Genomic DNA, 16,662 nt, shown 5'->3' with positions numbered 1-16,662 from the left:
CTATCGCGCTACCACTTTACGATGAGACGAGCAGTGCCCTCCACCCAAGCTCTTTACCTCGTACGCAATACTATACAGACTAAAACTTGCTATAAAGACGCTAGTGGTGACGGAAAATGATATTATTCGCTGCCTTTATGAGTGATTACCGTATCCGGTATCGGGCCCCACATCCGCATCCTTCAGCACCTCGACGCTGTTTAGCTCTTGGTTAAATGCGGTGTGCGGCAGTCAATTCACCCCCGACCGCGGCGAAACCCTTGACCGCGGACATGGTTTGGCCGTCGAGCTGTCTGCCCTCCTAGTCTGAAGAGACTGAGAGTGTAGGGATGTATTCGGTGTTGCGGGGCCCCGGACGGGGTCAAGACAACCGCTGAGATTTTTCAAACACCAGTGCTTCCAGGCCTGTGGGATGCGGTATAGAAATCAGGGAGCTGCGCCCCCGTCACGCCACCAGACTCCTCTGCTACCTCTTACCACCGAAAGTGCCAGTCCGCCCATTTCCATAACAACATGGTTGAAGATCCAATGTCGTCCACCCCGGAAAAATCAGTTGAACCAGCGATAGAGCTGCGTGAGACTGTCAACGATGGACAGCAGACCGTCAGTTCCAAGCCATTCTGGCAGAATCCTCTATTCATCGGCTCCTACCTTGCCATGTCCCTTGGAGTCACAGGGTATTATACCGGTTTTGCCATGCCGTCGAATACGCTGTCTATCATCAATGCTGATATCGGTGAGATTTTGTGAACTTTTCGCGGTGGTACCTGCTACAGAAGCAAGCATCTGACCGGTTTTGGTAGGGCCAAGTGCTGATATTACTTGGGTGTCGACTTGTTTCACGTTGACGGCGGCGATATCCTCCACCATTGTCGGTCGCCTGTCCGACATCTTTGGACGACGATACTTTTTCGTGGCGGGCTCCATGTTGGCCTTGATTGGGAGCATCGTAGCCAGCACCTCCAAGACCGTCAATCAATTGATCGGGGCGACGGCACTGATCGGCCTAGGCTCAGGCACGCAGTCGTCGTACGTCTACGTGATCGCCGAGATCGTGCCATACAAGCACCGCGCCCTGATGATCGGACTGATCAACATCCTCACGGTGCCAGCCAGTGCGTTTGGCCCTCTCGTGGCACGGGCCTTTATCCTGCACACGTCGGCGACGTGGCGGTGGAACTACTACTTTGCCATCATCCTGAACGGGTGCTCCACCATCCTGTGGTTTACATGCTACTTCCCGCCGCGGTTCGAGACCCTGCACCGCAACCGGTCGCGGTGGCAGCAACTGCTCAAGGTGGATTTTATCGGCATGTTGCTCTTCTCGGGGGGAATGTTGTTGTTTTTGCTGGGTATCTCCTGGGGAGGGAACCAGTACGCGTGGAATTCGGCTCATGTCATCGCCACCATCGTCGTCGGAGCTGTCATGTTGATTGCATTCATCCTCTTCGGTGTGTACAAACCGCGGTGCTACAGCGAGCGACCAGTCCGACCGCAGCGCTAATGGACCTATAGAGATTTACTCTGGCATTGACGAGCCGTTCATTCCCTTGTCAAGCTTCAAGAATATCCAATTCGACGTCATCGTCCTGCTGTCGGTCGTGGGAGGGATGGTGTACTACTCGAGTGCCGGTGAGATCTGACTTTTCATTCTATTTCTGATCTGTCGTCGTCAGACACCAACTGACCCCATACCAGTAATCTACCCAACTCTCATCCAGATATTCTACACAACAGACATCTTCCGCGTCGGCGTCCTCACCTGCGCCCCCACGGCGGGGACCTGCTTCGGCCTGTTCGCGGGAGGTCTGGTGTGCGAAAAGATCGGCCATCTCAAGATACAGTATATCTTCTCCGCATGTGCCTTGACGGCCTTCACGGCAGGACTTGCAGCCGCGAACGCCAGTAATCAAGAGTATGTCTTGCATTTTGTTTCCCTACTCCTCATTGTCATTGCCGATACTGATTTGGAAGAAAAAGTCTCGCGACGGCCTTTGGCGTCCTCGGAGGCTTCTTCGTCGGCTACCTCGAGCTCCTCACCGAAAGCACCTCGACAATCGTGCTGAGTGACCAGATGCTCCTCGGCTCGTCGATCGGAGTCTTGAACACGCTGCGAACCGCGAGTGGGACAATCGCCAGTAAGTAAAAGCAATGTCCAAACCAGGTCACACACAGAGGTGATCTGGCAACAAACTGTATATATGTATGTATACCCAGACACACACTCACTCTGGCGCTCCACACAGCTACCATCTACGTGTCCATCTTGACCAACACGGTCTCCGCAAAGATGACATCGGTGTTCGTCCCCGCCGTCGTGCGAGCCGGCCTCCCCACCAACATGGTCGAGCGGTTCGTCGCCGCCTTTACCAGCGGGTCCGAGACGGCCATCGCCAGTGTTCCCGGCGTCACGCCCGAGCTCCTCCGCACCGCGACGACGGCGTACCAGGCCTGCTACTCGGCCGGGTTCCGGAAGGTCTTTCTGACCAGCATCGCCTTTGGGGGCTGCGCCATCGTCGCGTCCCTGCTGTACAGGGACATCAAGCCTGAGGTCATGGAGCGTGGAGTCGTCGTCCACCTGCAGCGTCCTAACCGGGAGGAAACGGTGGTTGTGCAGGGAGCGCCCGACAAGGAGGAATGAAATGAAAAGGCAAAATCAAATAGAACAAAAGTGAACGAAGCATCGCTAATCTATCAAGATTCCCTGGCATCTTGTGGGCTGTGGGATGCTTTGCTGGATTCTCCAACAGCAGTCCAAACAAAAGTGGACGGTGTGGGTAGACTGTCAGTGTATACTCGCTGAAGCTAGGGGGTTCAAGTAGCCACCCCGTATGGCTAGGGGTCATTGCTCGGTAGAGTGAGCCTCCCCCCGATGTCCCCTTTGGGGTCTGTCGTCTCTGAGGAAATGAAGATCCCAATGTCCATGCATGCATGATTGTGAAAGGGCAACAGTAAGGGCCTCGCGCTATTTTTGGATCGCACGTCATGTCGTGTCGTATCCTGCTACCGGCGACTAAAGAAGGACGGCTTCGGTAGTGGTCATCCCCCAGTTCAGGGGTGAGACGACTTCGAGGAATCCAAACGTGCAGGGCTCTCCGCCGTGGTCAGTCTGGAACCACGGGTTACAAGCTACGGTGTCGCTCATCCCTGGTCCGTGTTGGACGTCAGCTGTGGAAGACGGCTGCTGGCCCGCTGGTGCTGGTGCCACTGAGACATCCGAGCCGGCCACAAGGGTGTGGTCCGGCGAGGATGATATCACCGGCTCGCACCAGCGGGTTGGGTCAAACGGCGCGGCTCTCCCGCTCGAATGGCTCAGTGTTCTCTGGTCCTTTGCTGTCGGCGTGGCGGTTTCATTCTGGCCACTGCCGCCGCCGCCGCCGTTCTTGGCCGCCGGACCTCGCCAGATGAATTTGTCGAGACCCGTGCTCTCCAACAGCGAGTTGAGCACGGTGATCATGCGCTTGACGACCGGGTAGTGCACCTGCAAGCACTCGCAGACTTCGAGGATGCAAATCAACCACTTGTGGTCTCTCAGCCCGCTGGCGTGGTTGTCGTTGGACGCCATGCTCGTGATCAGCGTGCTCGCCGTGGTGAAGATGATGTCCAGCATGAGCGTCGCGAACCCCCAGTCTTCAAAGGCGAGACGGCGGATTTCCAGCGTCTGTGCAATATTCACGGCGTTCTCGTGCATGATCCGCTGCGACTGCTCTCGGCTGTACGGCCACTCCCCAGAATTCCGGCCTGCCACTCCAGAAGAAGACGCGTACAAGTGTTGGCAAGAGCTGACGGTCCGGTGGAGGAGGATCTGGACGTTGCAGAATTGCATGTACAGCACACACAGAGAGGGTGGCCAGCAGGTCGGGTCCTTTTCGGTCCATCGCAGGTCCGGAGGCAAAGACGTCTCCCATCTCGTGATGGCCTCGTCGAGCTGTTTGCACTTTCTCAGCGCCTTCTCGTGGTCCAGTTTGATCCGATTACACGCGTTGACCATCTTCCTCACCAGACTGGACAGGTCGACCCACGCGTTCAGTAAATGCTCTTGGTACTCGGAGTAACCGCACGACATCCACGCGATGAGAATGTTCGAGGCCTTCAGGGACGAGGGGCGGCCCAGAAAAACGCTCCAGACTTGTTCGTACACAAAAGTGCCGTACGTCATGCGTTGTCGAGCAATGGCGTCGTCTTTGGAGATGATGCCGGAGTCGACCAGTTCCGTGCAGTCTTGATGCAGACCCAAGTCCACTATGAGACGGCATGCGATACCTGGGTTCGTCAGTATCACTAGGTAGTCAAGTGCGATCAAGACCGACGACACAGCGAAACGTACCAACGTAGATCCACCCCAAATTCTCGCTCCCGTTGGTACACTCGTAGTCACTAAGCAGACAGAAGCCGTGGATGGTGGACATGATGGGACTTTCCAACTCCTTGATAAGCTGCTTTTTGGCCCGCTCGGCATACGAGCGACCCAGTCTCCGGACCGACTCGTCTTTGTCAAGGCGTAGCGCACAAGCTATGAGGGCGTCAAGGGCGAACTGAGAAAAGTGTTGGGACCGAACTCCTCTCTCGTACCCGGCCATGAAGAGCTTGGGATCGACCAGGTAGATCGACATGTCCTGGAACTTCCACCACTTTTCCAGGTACTTTGCGCGGAACTCGCCAGTGTCATTGACGGGGCTCCCTTGGTTCGTGTAGGGCTCCATGGGCGCGGTGTGTAGCCAGTGACCCGGGAATCGGCCGTCGAGGGTATTGATGGTGGTCGAGAGCTGTTCATCCCCAGGGCCAGGAGGAATAGGGAATTGCCCGATCAATGTCGAGGGCCTTTCAAATACGTCATGATGCCAGTAGTTGAGGCCCAGATCGCACATACTGGGGTCTGCACTTGTCAAAAGGGGCACTGGCCTGCGAGAGATGAATTGATATCAGCTCACCTTCTCTATCTCGGGCAGACGAAGACTCGGGCACTCTGTAACTGCTGGAGATTTTGTGTGTCTCTGCTGTTTGAGAAGGATCACAAGGGTGGACCACCATCGTATCAGGCACAGCTGTGTGTTGGTTAGACGATTCAGCATACATCGACATGACATGAAATAGACAAACCGTCGACCAGGTCATGACTGTCCAAGCTGTCAATCTCCATCGCACCCAGCACATTGCGATCGACCTGCGTAGAAAGTGCTCCATGCAGCTGTCGGGGATCTGTGGTCTCGCTTTGACCAGGCGAAACCCCCGGATTCTTATGTGACGGTCTACTTCTCTCCTCGGGCGGCTGAAAACTTCTGATCTGGGACTCGAGGGACTCAAGTCGCTCTTCGAGCTGGCGCACATGTTTCTTGGACGCGTTGCTGTCACAGAATCAGACGAGCTCCCGAGGCCTTTGAAAAAAAAAAAAAAAAACAGCTGCCACCCACATCTTGCGGTTGTCGTCGTAGCTCACAATACATTCTATTCCAGAGTTTCTGCACAGGCGACAGGGCTGTCCATCTTGCATGAGCTGGACATTGCACTGTATCCATATGCCGTCAGTCAGCCACACGCCCACACACGAGATCACCGACGGAATTCACCTTGACTTTTCGTCTCCGACACGCGGTACAGGCGACGGAAGCTCTGGACCTCGGGACATGGAGTCCCCTTGCCGTGTCTCCTGCAGAGGGTGACATACTGGCCGAGTTTCTCCTCCTATACTCAAGCCATTCATTCACGTCGGAATATTCGACACCGTCAAGTAGCTGACTACTGGAATTTCCAATCTTGAACCGGGTCCGTTCAGAAGGACGAAATGGTAGGTCAGAAAAGAGCCCGGGGGGATTTGGCCATGTTGGCCATGGCAGAAGGGGACCCCGGACCCCGGACTCCGCCACCCCCTCTTCCTCTTCGGCTCATCAGCCGTGCCCAGTTATTTCAGGCCAGCCACAATCCCCGCAGCTTCGATGGCAACAAGGCTGGTGTAGCCGCTAGGAGGATGTGGGAAAGTGATAAGTACTCTACCACTTGGCAAGATAGAGCACTACTACGAGACTTGCTCAAGGCAACTTCTTCATACGGCAAACAGGGTCATATCCAACAACAGAGCAAGGCCATTTTGTATCTATTCTCCCACTCCTACGTGCCTCATAATCTGCTCCTGGCCTCAAAGCCGAGTAATCGGCGAGGCAATTCATTCTCGAGTTGTCTTGCATTGACATGGTCCGGAGTGAGCTGGTCCAAGGCAGTGACGCCCATCAACCTCATCGTACTCTCTATCTCGTCACTCAAGACTAGGTAGGATAAACTGTTAGCGGACAATTCGACCAGGTATGCTTGGGATTGTAGACTTACTTTGGATGGCTTTCACGACACCATCCGTACCATATGCCCCAAGAGCATACATGAATGGTCTACCCAGTCCGACGGCCGTGGCACCCAGACACAAAGCCTTGATTACATCGCTCCCCCGACGAACGCCACCGTCAAGATAAACCTCCAGCCTTTCCAGGACGTGCGGGCAGAATGTCCTGATCTCCATCAACGTCCGGAGGGCGCTAGATCCAGAGTCGAGTTGCCGTCCTCCGTGGTTGCTGAGATAGATACCGTGCACGTTCGCACGCAGCGCCGCTTCTGCGTCTTCGGCACATTGGATGCCCTTGAGGTAAATCGGGCCGGCATCTCCCCACTCTTGACGGATCCATTCGAGATCGCGCCAGTTGAGCGTCGACGAGTGAGCGCCGCGTAGGATGGGTACCTCTTCTCCCGGACTTGCGTAGAATGGACGAGGAACGTCGTCGTCGCCGGCCTCGTATGCTATTTGTGCTTGGAACAGCTCATCCTCTTCTCTTTTCCCTCCTACGGCAGTGTCGACCGTAATGAGCAGTCCTTTGAACCCAAGTTTCTTCGCGTTCCGAATCAGCGCCTCGGTCCGTGATCTCTCCTTTGCGACATAAAGCTGGAAGAACAGCACTGTAGGTTTGTCTGGCTGTACATGGCTTGCGAGCTCTTCGTGTGGAACAGACGAATAGGTGCTCACGCAGTATGGGATTCCGTATTTGATTGCGGCGCGGACAAGGCAGAGCTCTCCGTCAGGATGAGCTAGACGCGCCATTGCAGCTGGTGCGATGAAAAACGGCAGGGAACTCTGGAACCCCATGATACGCCGACTTGGGTCTACCTTGGCCACATCGGTAAGCGTCCGTGGACGAAGGGAAATTCTTGACCAGTCCTGTCGATTCCTGTAGAACGTCACTTTATCTTCCGCCGCCGAGTGGAAATAGACAAAGGCTCGCTCCGGGATCGCTATACGAGCTGCCTTTTCAAAGTCGTCGAGATTCATGCATAGCATCAACGGGATTGGGTCCCCTTCTTTGTATTTCCTCTTTACCACTTTGACACTGCCTTGGTCGACAAGCACTGGACCTTTACAGTTCTCTGTGGGAGTTAGTGCGCCATCAAGCAATGGATGTCCACCTTCTCACCCTTGCTCAAATATCTTTCGAGAGTCCCAGGAGGGTGTAAGGGCTCATACGCCGACGTGGCATCCTGGTAAAGTGTGAGAAGGAGTTCCAAGAGTCTACAGTCTTCTTATGCACACCTGGCCTGCGTATCGAAGGATGATGGCTGAGCCGCCGGGGTGATGATCCAGGAAGTCGGTCAGATCGTACACATTTCCTGAGATGATGACCCAGCAAGACTCTTTTGTGCGATGTTCTTCCACCTGCGCCTTGGTGAGCATCGTGTCGCTGTAAAATTGTAACTCAACAACAGTATTCCATGAAGGCGGATTGAGCTGTCGTACATGTCCTCCTTGCCTTGGTTCAGATGGCCAATGCGAACGGACCGAACTGAGTCTCCACCAGTAGTCCTCCGTTGGTACGGTACCCCTGCCCTTTAGGCTGTCCAGTGGAGCATACCTGTCTCCTATCATCATCGACGGCATATTAAAAGCGGAAAATCCATTGCCGTCGGCCCCATTGGCTAGGCAAATCAGGCAGATCCAATCGGAGAGAATGTGAAGACAAACGCTGATAGTAAGAGTCAGACAGTCCTGGATTGCAATGTCTTTGAACAAAATGACCGAGTGAAGCTGGTCCTATGGGCATGGGAATCTCCTTCGAGTACTCTTACAAGGACAGATAAACACAACCAGTCTCGTCGAGGCGGGTGCTTCGGATAGCAGGTTCCGGAGGGCTTTATAGACTAAGTATTCTCCGCAGATTGATTTGTCTGAAGCGAAAAGTAGAGTCAACCTCACCTGTGAAGCTTTTATCATTACTCAATTCATCCTGAGAATGTCTCCCCGCTTTGAGAATCGAGTCGTATTCGTCACAGGCGGTACTTCCGGGTTGGGAGAAGAAGCGTGTAAGCTGTTCGCCGCCGAAGGTGCTCAAGTCTTCGTTACAGACCTGGAAGAGAGAAGCATTTGCAGTCGCGTTGGGCCAAACTCTTCCTTCTATCCCTGTGACGTGGGAGACCTGTCACAATGCGAAAAGGCCGTCGCAGCGTGCGTTGACAAATATGGTCGTATCGATGTCCTCTTCCACAATGCCGGTCGGTTCGCGCCGCTTGCAACAGTGCCACGCCACGATATCGACTTGTTCAAAGATGTCATCAACATCGACCTGATCTCTGGGTTCTATCTCGGACGCCTCGTCATCCCTATCATGCAGAAACAAGGCAAAGGAGCCATCGTCATCACCTCAAGCACTACGGGGCTAGGTGGCGACTTCGGAGTCCCAGCATATGCCACGGCAAAGGCAGGTATAGCTAACCTGGCAAGATGCATGGCTTTGGATCATGCCCACGAGGGCATCCGCGTCAACGTCGTCTGTCCCGGCTACATGATCACGCCGATGACCTCGGGCTTTCGCCAGATGCCAGAGGCCGAAAAGTTTCTGGTAGACAGCATCCCCATGAAGCGCGGAGCCAAACCGATCGAAGCGGCGAGGGTAGTGCTCTTTCTCGCATCTGACGATGCGTCATACGTGACCGGGCAAGGTAGACACGTCGCATTCAGTGGGTAGTTCTGTACTAACGCTACAACAGCACTTGCGGTCGACGGCGGTTGGACTTGTGGCTCGGGGTCGCCGAACATGGCTCAATGGCTCGCTTGACTGATTGTTTCAATTTTGAGTGGACAATGGAAGTGTGTATAGCAGCTAATAGGGGTAGTAGCAGAGGCAAAGGGTCGACGTTATGTTGCAATGAATGGCATCAGTTGGCACTCACCAATTTCCGCCGCCTGATTGCGCCTGCGCTTTGATGCACAGCTATCGCTCGGCCACGACATTTGCTCTTTTACTGAACTCGCAAGCTTCTGATATGTCCTTGACATCAGAACCCACCCTGGTATTTCAGATTTGAGTACCTGTCTTTTCCCATTTCCGAAACTTGAATTGATATTCCACTTTTCAACACGGGACATCCGAACGTGATGTGGCTGCCTGCGATACAATTTTGGCAATTTCTTGGTTTACACAATGCCTTGCTTTCTCCAGCGGCGATAGATCCAGGCCTGGCTCTTTGGCAAGTAGACTCGCACCGCGATCTAGGAGAAACTGTACTCTGGCAACGTCACCCTTTCCAATGGACACCCACAGAGGTGTTCCAGTAGATATGGAAACATCGCGAAGGTCATTAAAATCAGCAAAAAGGACATTATCGACAGGTGCCCCTCTATTGTACAATAGCTTGAGGATTGTTAACGCGTCGGGGTCTTCCGCGGGTCTTTGACAAGCGAACCAGACCAATTCGCCTGTTGTCGCAGAGCCACCAAAATCCAGGAGAAGCTGGACGATCTTGAGGGGCGCGTATTGGACAGCACGGGAGAGCGGCGTCACTCTATATTTTGTGGCGAACGCATTAGGATCGGCGCCGTGGACAAGAAACCATCGAACGACATCTTCGTCGGCACCCGCCTGAATGGCGCGCGTGAATCGTTCAGCATAGGACCGCGTCTTTTATCTATACATACTCCCCCTAGAAATGGCGGATCACAGTAGCTCTCAGGCGAATTAATGTCCCAGCTGTTATTGAGAAGGACTTGGGGAATTGGTAGAGACTTGGACTCGGACGCGAGGAAGGCTAGTCCCTTCAATTCATCATGGGTGGGCGGGCGGTGATTGAGGAGGCGAGCGAGTTCATCAGCTCGACCTTCGGCGGCAGCATCGGCGGCAGCGATTCGTAAAGGGATATCGGACATGAGTCTTGCTATTGAGGCTTGGTTGGTCAGCCACTTGTCGGGCGTGTCGATTTGGAAGATGTGACTCGCAGGGCTGCCAAGAAAACGTAATGACCGTCACTTGTAGCACGCCTCGCAGCCTGGCAGCCTGGGAAGTACTCGGTCCGAAGACGACCGAACGACGCCAGTACTCGGTATACCTCCCTGTAAGGGATTTCTTTCTCCTCGTCAGGTCAGGCTGCTTGCACAACTGCCATCTATTGATGCGGACACGACTCATGTCCTTGGTGAGGCTATGCTTCATCAGACTAGTAATACTGCCCGGTGGTGATATCCAGCAAAGCCACAAGCATGAAAATCCGCTAGGGTAACCCGACATATGCCAGTCTCCGATGAAATGGTGTAACTTTATTGCATGTCTGCATCCGAAATCTCGACCACAATCCACTGGGCTCATAAACTGACTGCAGTGAGATATAGAGGCCCTATATTCCAAATTTCGAACGGAGAAACTCCCCCACCTCCGAGATGGTGCGGTCCGCCTCTGGTGCCCGGCCCGCCATGAAATGGTATACATGTTGCATTTCTGGCGCCACCTCGAGATGCGCCTCGACATTCGCCTCCCTGATCTTATGAGCGAGTCTGACTCCATCGCTCATGAGCAGCTCCCAACCGCCAACGGAGATATGGAAAGGCGGCATGCCGGTGAAATCTGCATACAGGGGGTTGGCCAGAGGCTCCTTAGGCGACACTTTGTCCCCCAGGTACAAAGACACGGTGATATTCGCTACGCCAGGAGGCGACAGTGCGTCCTTGTCTGCGTTGGATATCTGCGACTCGCCCTTGGTTTCCATGTCGACCCAAGGAGAGAAAGCTACCACGGCCGCTGGCAGTGGGATCCCGAGCTGCTTCAATTTGAGGACCGAAGCCGTTGCGAAGTTCCCGCCTGCTGAATCCCCCGCGACGGCGAGGTTCTTCGCATCAAAACCCTTGCTCAGGAGCCATTGGTACGCCGCCACAGCATCGTCGAGGGCGGCTGGGAACGGATTCTCCGGTACAAGACGGTAATCAATAACGAGGGCGAGGCTTTTCGCCGCCTTTGCCAAATGCCCGGCAAGTTTACGATGACTTGATGGAGATCCTGCGAAGCCAGCGCCGCCATGGAGGTAGAGTATCACTTGGGAAGGATTCGCGTCGAGTGGCTTGCACCAGATGGCCGGACGCTGCGTACCGGGACAGCGGACTTCCTCGTACGTGACATCCGTCGGCTCAGAGGCAGGTTCGTGAAGGGATTCCAAGAGTGCTCGCTGGTCTTGAATGCTCATCGGCGGACTGGCCATCATCCGCTCCTTGATCCCATTGTATAGGGTAACCAGGATCTGTGATTCCTTGGAGGCAGGCATTCTGACGAGGGGGTGCTTGGGGTAGCTGTAGGCATCGTTTCATTGGTGAGAGGCTCTCTTACGAGTACCTTGATATATTGTGCAGGATGTCGGCTCCTATACAGCCGACAGGATCGCAAGCTTGGTACGGTACAGCTTTGACTGGGCGTAGGAACGGGAACCAAAGAGGTGTTTCTGACCTCGGGTAAATTCTGAAGGTCCTGGGTCCGAACAGTGGTGGCATAGCGCAGTACACCGAGTACAGTAGGGGATTGCCCTATTGTCACTACAGGTCTTTCCCTCTACGGACCTTTCAGTCTCGGTTTATATCACGAGCATATACTAAGAAATGAGTCCAGGTGCACTCCCAAGTTAATATATCGAAGATTATTGGTTCTACAGGGGATAGTTCGCTCGGTGGAAGTTGACGGCGTACAAGACGATTGCCATTCAAGACAGTGCCTTGACGGCCAGTTCCAGTGCAGTCAAGGAGAATGACTACTAGAGCCCGAAACTAGGCAGACTGTCTCCCATATTGTCCACCACCTGAGCCATCCTAATTACAACCTGGGGCTACTAATTTTCTGAGCGTCTTGTACATAAAGTCCCCTTGGCAGCGCCAACGCGGGGACATTTGCCGCGAAGCCAGTAGCTCGGGAAGCATTTCCTTTGTATTTCGATCACTTCTGACTCGGTTTTCTTTGTGAGTGAGAGTGTTCTTGGAACATTGGAACAACATGTGGTATCAGCTACTTTGACACCCAATCCAGCTGGGCCAACTGGATAAGCTGTCGGCTAATGCGATGGGCCCCGCCGTGACTCCGCGAGTCTCTTCTCTGGGCACATCAGAATCCTTACCCGGCCCCGGATTGAAACCGAGAATGGGGGAGAGGGCTTAGAGACGCGGAAAATGCAGTTCATTTAGCCCCGAGTCAGACATGGGCCGGATGCAAATGTATCTTAGCGGACAACTTTCCACCTGTATTGAATATCTAAGCAGTGTGTGGGGTTCTATCAAGGAGAGTCGTTTTGTCGTTTTGTACCACGTTACAGAAGCTCTCGTTGATATACCTCCTCCTCCTCCTCCTCTTTTGTATACTGCACAGGTCACATTACACATCCATCACGATGATCGAGGTCGGAGTGGTCAATAACGAGACGCTGTCGGCACCAACCGCAGAGATCAAGGAACAGGCACAGAAGAGCAACATCGCGCTAGACTTTGATCCTGATGCCCTGAAGGCAAAGTACATCGCTGAGAAGGAGAAGCGAAGCAAGAATGGCGGACTGGAGCAGTACCAGCTGGTCAGAGAGCATGCCAGCTTGCTAAAGTTTGTCGACGACCCCTATGTCAAGCCGGGATTTACTCGGGAACCCGTCAAGCATCTCTACGATGTCGTCGTCATTGGTGGCGGGTTCACTGGAGTTCAGGTTGGAGCGTGTCTCATGGGCCAAGGGATCACGAACTTTTGTATTATTGAGAAAGGGGGCGACTATGGAGGTACTTGGTATGTTGCACTGTCCCTCTCCCAGATCCACAGCCCCCAATAACTCACTGTAAAAGGTACTGGAATCGATATCCCGGAGCTCAGTGCGATATCGAGTCTTACATCTACATGCCACTGATCGAAGAGATGGGTGTCATGCCCACGGAGAAATATGCTCGGGGCCCCGAGCTTCAGCGCCACGCACGAGCAATCGCCGACAGGTATAGCCTGGAAGATCACACGCTATTCCAAACCATTGTCAAACGACTGGTTTGGAACGACACCACGGCCACGTGGAAGATCGAAACCAGTCGTGACGATGAGATCGAAGCTCGCTGGGTCGTCCAGGCGCCCGGGCCACTTCACACCCCCAAGTTTCCCGGCGTGCCAGGGATCGAGCTCTTCAAAGGAAAGAGCTTCCACAGCTGCAGATGGGACTATTCGTATAGCGGTGGTACCCCCGAGAACCCAGAGCTGACCAAGCTGAGAGATAAACGCGTCGGGATCGTTGGCACTGGAGCAACGGCAATTCAAATCGTCCCACGCGTTGCCGAGTGGGCCAAGGACTTGTATGTTTTTCAAAGGACGCCTTCCTCGGTCGATGTTCGAGGCAACAGGCCAACAGACCCCGAGTGGGCCAAGTCTCTCACCGCGGGCTGGCAGAAATATCGCATGGAGAACTTTGCGACACTCGTGTGCGGCGGCCACGCCGATGAAGACCTGGTTGCTGACGGTTGGACCGACATTCTCCGATCACTGGCAGGGTTCTACGGGACTGGAAGTGATGCCGATGATCCACAGGCCCTTGCGGTCAAAATGCAACTTGCCGATTTCAAGAAGATGGAGTCGATCCGCCACCGCGTCGACAGCCTGGTCAAGGACCCCAAGACCGCAGAAGGTCTCAAGCCCTGGTACAACCAGTTTTGCAAGCGTCCGTGCTTCCACGACGAGTACCTGCAAGCGTTCAACAACCCGAATGTCCACTTGGTCCACACGGACGGCAAGGGCATTGACCGGGTGACAGAGCACGGCATCGTCGCCAATGGAGAAGAGATCGAACTCGACTGCATAATCTATGCTACGGGATTCGAATTTGCCGGCGATTTCTGCGGTCGCTTTGGTGTTGAGATTGTCGGCCGCGGCGGCCAGACATTGAGTGAGAAATGGAAAGACGGCGCATCGACCTACCACGGGTGGTCTATCCACGGCTTCCCGAACTTGATGACCTTGACGCCGCTTCAGTCCGGCTCCATTCCGAATTTCACCCACAACGTGGTCTTCATGATGCCACATCTCATTTACCTCATGGAGCAGTTCAAGAAGCGACACATCAAGAGCATTGAGCCGTCTGTCGAGGCCGAAGCTGCTTGGGTGGCGGAGACGGTAGAGCTGGGCAAGTCCCGAGGAGACTTCCTCAAGGAATGCACTCCCGGCTACCTGAATGACGAAGGGGTGGTGAACGAGGTGACTTTGAGGAACCAGCCCTACGGCGGCGGTGCGCCCAAATTCAACCAGATGCTCCGCGAGTGGAGGGAAGCGGACCGCATGGAGGGAATGTTGATCACATACGAGAATGAAAGCGACGAAAACGGCACATCGAGCAACTCGACGAATGGGAACCTTCAGAGTCACCCTCCGACCAGCACAACAGTGCAGGTTGCGAGTGCATAAGGGGAGCAGAAACACGTCAATTTACGGGTGACATACGGTTCAGATAGCAGCTCCATGCCCCAAATTTAGGCCAAAAAGCCCTGGGCCTAATTTCTTGCGTAGCCAGAAAGTATCTCTATCTGCAATACAAAAATGTGTGTAGCTACCAAAGGCACGGACCGAGTCAGACTTGTCCAGATATGATCGGACCCAGCTCATGATTCCTTGTCCGGGCCTGGGTGCCCGGGTATTGGTCTGCCGGATATTCTTAGACGGATGGAAAAAGACTGTTACACCGAACAGAGGAGTCACAGAGTATCCCTACATAAATACATAAATAAATATACATCGACACACTGTTCTACCATCACGCCACAGTACAAAACGCCTCGTGGCCTCCAACTCCATTGACGAGCCATCTCTGACACACTCCCCGCTCCCAATAAACCTGCGGTATTCACTGTGAGCGTCCCGACATGTCCACCCAAGGCGGCTCCAAAGCCATAGCCCCGACACTTTTCAAAGGGCGCGTCGGCCTCGTCACGGGAGCTGGATCACCCTATGGCATAGGCCGATCGATCGTGCTCCGCCTGGCAGAAGCCGGGGCCGAAGTCATCTACGCGACGGATCTGAATCTGGGGAACATTTCCAGCCTGGAGAAATCCGTCAAGGAGATCAATCCGGCCTGCACGGTCGAAGGACGGAAGCACGACGTGGCGTCGGAAGAGCAGACGGTGGCGCTGCTGAAGTCCATCGTCAAGAAACACGGCCGTTTCGATTTCTACTTTGCCAATGCAGGCTTTGCCGACGTCAAGTCTGTTTCTCCCCAGTGTTTTTTTGCTTGGAAAAAATGCTTTCAATCCATGCGCTGCGAAAATGGCGCCGGCCAACTAATCAATCTGTGGGCGATTGTAGGAACATCAACGACTTGACCACGCGTCATTACGAGCGCGCAATGAACGTCATGGCGACGTCGGTGTTTTACGCCATCAAGTACGGAAGTCAAGCAATGGCCGTGACGTCCCCGGCGAAGCCGCAGTCCGCCGGGACGATCGTGGTGACTGCATCGGTGGCGGGCGTTTCAGGCCTGTTCTCGGACCTTGGATACTGTGAGCTGGCCCGCGAGGTATTTTCCTACATCGCCCCGAGACACATCTGACACACGGAGCAGCAACCGCAAAGACGGCAGCGATTGGTCTGGTCACGCAAGGCGCCGTGAACCTGTCGGCGAGCAACATCCGCGTCAACGGCGTTGCGCCCGGCGCCGTCCAGACGAGCTTGATAGTCAACGCCCCCTTCGCGCAGCAGGAGAAGGAGTTCAATCTCGTCATGAGCGAGTCGGAAGCCAAGGAGGTGTTCCAGAAGTACATTGACGTGCGGGGCGTCCTGGACCAGCAGCAGTACTACTACAACCGCGTCGCGCAGCCCGACGAAATCGCAGATATCGCCGTCTTCCTGGGCTCGGACCTTTCTTCTGCCGTCAACGGGCACGTCGTCGTGGCGGATAGCGGCAAGACCAAGGGAGCTCTTGGGGAGTCTTACGTGGGACCCGTTCCTCCGGTGCAGCCGCTGGACTTGTCTTGAGGTCCTAGACTCTCTCGATATAGTAGTGAGGAACGGAGAGAGAGCATTTCTCGGATCCACGGTATGATACCAGGCTGGAAGGCATTAGCACTAGTTCACAGTTCAATTGAATGGGCAGCTTGTCAATGTGATCTTAGCTCCATTACTATGATCTCTCTGTTTACCCTTCGATCTCTATTTCCCCCCGCCTTGCACAAGGCTTTGCCCCACCTCGACCCACCTTCCTAAAGCGGGTTTGTCCCTGGGGAAGTTGTAGGTCGTCGAGTTTCAACAGCACATTTTATCTTTTTGCCTCTACATCTCGCCGAGGGTACTTTTGACGTTGGGCACAGGTTCTGATCAAATAGAGTACTCTCTTCCGCGGCACTATTAAATAGCCAAGGGGGGCAAGGTTTTGTCTTTTGGA

The 16,662-nt window shown here is 54.3% G+C and overlaps 8 protein-coding genes across 8 annotated transcripts; 4 read left to right on the top strand and 4 right to left on the bottom strand.

Annotated features, from left to right (window-relative positions):
* Positions 1 to 513: 513 nt before the first annotated feature.
* Z517_04134 (uncharacterized protein) lies at positions 514 to 2,641 on the top strand (the record flags this gene model as incomplete). Its single annotated transcript, XM_013429465.1, has 6 exons — positions 514 to 736; positions 804 to 1,451; positions 1,516 to 1,632; positions 1,699 to 1,915; positions 1,981 to 2,138; positions 2,247 to 2,641. 6 exons carry the CDS (start codon positions 514 to 516, stop codon positions 2,639 to 2,641), a joined length of 1,758 nt encoding a protein of 585 aa, XP_013284919.1.
* A 372-nt stretch (positions 2,642 to 3,013) lies between these two features.
* Positions 3,014 to 4,868, bottom strand: Z517_04133 (uncharacterized protein; the record flags this gene model as incomplete). Its single annotated transcript, XM_013429464.1, has 2 exons — positions 3,014 to 4,263; positions 4,328 to 4,868. The coding sequence occupies 2 exons, from the start codon at positions 4,866 to 4,868 to the stop codon at positions 3,014 to 3,016; spliced, it is 1,791 nt and encodes a 596-aa protein (XP_013284918.1).
* A 1,246-nt stretch (positions 4,869 to 6,114) lies between these two features.
* Positions 6,115 to 7,708, bottom strand: Z517_04132 (uncharacterized protein; the record flags this gene model as incomplete). The annotated part of the gene is made up of 4 exons (XM_013429463.1): positions 6,115 to 6,260; positions 6,322 to 7,404; positions 7,452 to 7,515; positions 7,568 to 7,708. The coding sequence occupies 4 exons, from the start codon at positions 7,706 to 7,708 to the stop codon at positions 6,115 to 6,117; spliced, it is 1,434 nt and encodes a 477-aa protein (XP_013284917.1).
* A 556-nt stretch (positions 7,709 to 8,264) lies between these two features.
* Positions 8,265 to 9,086, top strand: Z517_04131 (uncharacterized protein; the record flags this gene model as incomplete). Its single annotated transcript, XM_013429462.1, has 2 exons — positions 8,265 to 8,970; positions 9,019 to 9,086. 2 exons carry the CDS (start codon positions 8,265 to 8,267, stop codon positions 9,084 to 9,086), a joined length of 774 nt encoding a protein of 257 aa, XP_013284916.1.
* A 297-nt stretch (positions 9,087 to 9,383) lies between these two features.
* Positions 9,384 to 10,174, bottom strand: Z517_04130 (uncharacterized protein; the record flags this gene model as incomplete). The annotated part of the gene is made up of 2 exons (XM_013429461.1): positions 9,384 to 9,890; positions 9,947 to 10,174. The coding sequence occupies 2 exons, from the start codon at positions 10,172 to 10,174 to the stop codon at positions 9,384 to 9,386; spliced, it is 735 nt and encodes a 244-aa protein (XP_013284915.1).
* Positions 10,175 to 10,638: 464 nt separating this feature from the next.
* Z517_04129 (uncharacterized protein) lies at positions 10,639 to 11,556 on the bottom strand (the record flags this gene model as incomplete). The annotated part of the gene is made up of 1 exon (XM_013429460.1): positions 10,639 to 11,556. One exon carries the CDS (start codon positions 11,554 to 11,556, stop codon positions 10,639 to 10,641), a length of 918 nt encoding a protein of 305 aa, XP_013284914.1.
* A 1,107-nt stretch (positions 11,557 to 12,663) lies between these two features.
* On the top strand, positions 12,664 to 14,693 carry Z517_04128 (uncharacterized protein; the record flags this gene model as incomplete). The annotated part of the gene is made up of 2 exons (XM_013429459.1): positions 12,664 to 13,043; positions 13,100 to 14,693. The coding sequence occupies 2 exons, from the start codon at positions 12,664 to 12,666 to the stop codon at positions 14,691 to 14,693; spliced, it is 1,974 nt and encodes a 657-aa protein (XP_013284913.1).
* A 455-nt stretch (positions 14,694 to 15,148) lies between these two features.
* Positions 15,149 to 16,256, top strand: Z517_04127 (uncharacterized protein; the record flags this gene model as incomplete). Its single annotated transcript, XM_013429458.1, has 3 exons — positions 15,149 to 15,486; positions 15,588 to 15,781; positions 15,844 to 16,256. The coding sequence occupies 3 exons, from the start codon at positions 15,149 to 15,151 to the stop codon at positions 16,254 to 16,256; spliced, it is 945 nt and encodes a 314-aa protein (XP_013284912.1).
* Between the last annotated feature and the right edge of the window lie 406 nt (positions 16,257 to 16,662).

This window comes from Fonsecaea pedrosoi, assembly GCF_000835455.1.
Source record: "Fonsecaea pedrosoi CBS 271.37 unplaced genomic scaffold supercont1.3, whole genome shotgun sequence".
Classification (NCBI taxonomy): Eukaryota; Fungi; Ascomycota; class Eurotiomycetes; order Chaetothyriales; family Herpotrichiellaceae; genus Fonsecaea; species Fonsecaea pedrosoi.
Note: the sequence above shows the minus strand (reverse complement) of the source record. Positions and strands in the feature narration are given on the sequence as shown.